This window comes from Anopheles darlingi, chromosome 2, assembly GCF_943734745.1.
Source record: "Anopheles darlingi chromosome 2, idAnoDarlMG_H_01, whole genome shotgun sequence".
NCBI classification, from domain to species: Eukaryota; Metazoa; Arthropoda; class Insecta; order Diptera; family Culicidae; genus Anopheles; species Anopheles darlingi.
Genome location: NC_064874.1, coordinates 20,002,092 through 20,004,591, shown reverse-complemented (window position 1 = coordinate 20,004,591; position 2,500 = coordinate 20,002,092). Strand labels below are relative to the sequence as shown.

The 2,500-nt window shown below is 45.1% G+C and overlaps 1 protein-coding gene across 7 annotated transcripts in view; it reads right to left on the bottom strand.

The window, feature by feature from the left end:
- The window catches only part of LOC125948814 (unconventional myosin-IXAa-like), a 51,028-nt gene that overhangs the window by 10,167 nt on the left and 38,361 nt on the right, over positions 1-2,500 (bottom strand). For all 7 annotated transcript variants that reach the window (XM_049675260.1, XM_049675258.1, XM_049675259.1 and 4 more), the window contains 3 exons: positions 2,234-2,500; positions 1,468-1,657; positions 1,297-1,380 (listed from right to left, as the gene is read on the bottom strand). The exon at positions 2,234-2,500 is cut by the window's right edge and continues 237 nt beyond it. In XM_049675260.1, coding sequence (XP_049531217.1) covers positions 1,297-1,380; positions 1,468-1,657; positions 2,234-2,500 — 541 coding nt within the window. The remainder of the gene's footprint in view (positions 1-1,296; positions 1,381-1,467; positions 1,658-2,233) is intronic.

Genomic DNA, 2,500 nt, shown 5'->3' with positions numbered 1-2,500 from the left:
CAAAACCCCTATTCGGACGCGTTCTAAATCCTCTCGCAGAGGCCATTGTAGTTGTATCGCTTATGCACTTACCACCGCTACCGTTATGGTCATTTTGAGCTTTAAAACTAGCCCTGTACTGATCAAAAGTGTCACCAGTACGCAATTAACGGAGCACAGTATCACCAGAAACACTAGTCTAATGCCGATCTCGGGGTTTGAAAGGATCAATGGTTCAACGGACATCCTTCTATCTTGACAGCATGCCGTAGTTAAATTTCACTGTTTCACACACTCGTAAATTTGATTTGATCGATTGAAGCAGAATTCACAAAAAATTACAAACAAGAGACTACAGTCTACTGCACAATCATACTCTTCGAAGGTACAACAGACACTGACAGAGGTAGTTGAAATCTGTTCGATCCAGATGAACGAAAGCCCCCGAACGAAGCGCACGAAACGGCCCAGGTAAAGCGAAATTCCATAAGGAAAGACCGTCAGTGCAGGCTAAGCACTAGAGCGGCAGACAATGAAACAGAGGGAGAGAGCGACTGTAATCCAGGCATGTCTATGCAGGGATGTACAAAACCGGTGCCGAATAGGCAATCTGTTAGTTGCCTCTCCTTCTTCTCTGCCTATCAGCAGCATCAGCATTAATTTATGCAATGCTGGAACTGAACGCAGAAGGGCCTGAGCCCAACCTGAAATTCTGCACAGTACGACAAAGATAGCAGAACGTTACGTTTAAGTCATTTATACAACAGTTAATGGTCGTCTCTTTGAGAATCTACCTTAAATCCTTTTATCATAGACAATGACCTCAGTACAAGTGCGAAAAAGCACCGACAAGTGTAATCGGCAAATTCGTCGTTCAAAGGTCATTTACTCAAGGTTTGTGCTAACCAAAATTATGCAAATTTCCTCTCAGTTTTACCTTGAAACAATCGTCTCACTCATGCTGCAAGCCTGTGTGCCTGTGCAAAAGATTGCAGGATTTAAATTTGGCTCAGTGAGTGTATGCGTGTAACTGTGTCACGTGTTTTAGCTTAACGGGATTGCCATGGATCCCACGGTACATTATGTACCGTAAACTATGCATTCGGCAATGTGAGGGTTGTTCACACGCTCATCCTTTCCAAGGTAACACACGTGTGATACAATCCACTGCTAATCTATTGTTTGCATATGACTGCGACAATCACAGTGTATGTTTTTTTTTCTTCCAGATGGATGGAGATGCTTTGGCATCGTCTCCTGGGGAAACATGTCTTGACCGTCTTGGAACCCGCCGTCCATTGCCCGTAGCAAACGTACCTGTCGCGTAACGGTGGCATCGTCGAATTGGTTAGGTATTTTGTTCGGGTTCGATTTAATACATCGAATGAAGAATGGATTAGCCTAAAACGAAGGAGGGAAAGTGAAAGCGCTCATTAATAGGAGGCCGCCGAAAGTACCCCTTTAGCCGCCGTATCACCGATTGCTTACCTGGTTCAACGTTTCCATTAGAGCGATCAACGAGTTCTGGAATTGAGCCGTCACAGTGAGTGGCTGTTTGCGCGTCTTAATACCGGACGTTTGGTTGGTGAGGTTTTGGCCAGCGGATAACGTTTTTACCGACTGGAGATTCTTGAGCCCCTTCTTCGGGCGTTCCCGCGGACGAAACGATTTGTTTTTCCTGCGACACAGAATGATATAACAGATACATCAGTGGACGGAATATGGCGTCTTTATCATTGGGTGGTTAGTGGCTCAATTTTGGAAACTGCACAACATGCATATTGCGGCCAGAGCAATAATGCGGCTGCTGTTCTGTCATTTAAGAATCCATTCAAGTTGCTCACTTTGCTCTGAAAATTTAGGCTTTGGGCAATTATACGAACACGTTCAACTAGTCTCATCACACAATAAAGAAAACTCAGTGTAGGAAGCAATCTCTAATCAACTAAAGCACGAACAATTTGGAGCAACGACAGCACATTCGACAGATAGTAACAAAAAAACACAGTATTTTTTATCAAAAAAGACAATACAAAGAAAAAAAAGGCATTCTAAGACGGGATGCGCATCACTAGTAAGATAAATTGGGAGAAGTAACAAAGGCTAAAGGAATTGCTGGCACGATCACAAAGGCAAAGCGATTCGAATTCGATACTGATATAGTGATGAATGATTTCTCGTTCTCGGAGAGAGCTGAATGAAACAATGAATGAACTGCACCGTTGAGCGATGAGGTGAGCATGATTGATCTTACATCACGATTTGCGACGCACGGGCCATCACATCCTGGCCAGAACGCTCGAAGCGGCTTCTTGCAGCGGCTGTACCGAAACCATATCCTTTTGAACCGGCACCACTTGCGCCACCCGAACTAGCGCCAGTCATGTTATTAGGTACGGACGAGTGCCTGCCTGCTCCTCCTCCGCCAGCTCCTCCCGGAGAACCATTGTTTCCGTAGACCGACGAAGGAGATGCACCCGTCTGGTGCTGATAGTGATGAGTAGGATAGTGCTTCGAGTCC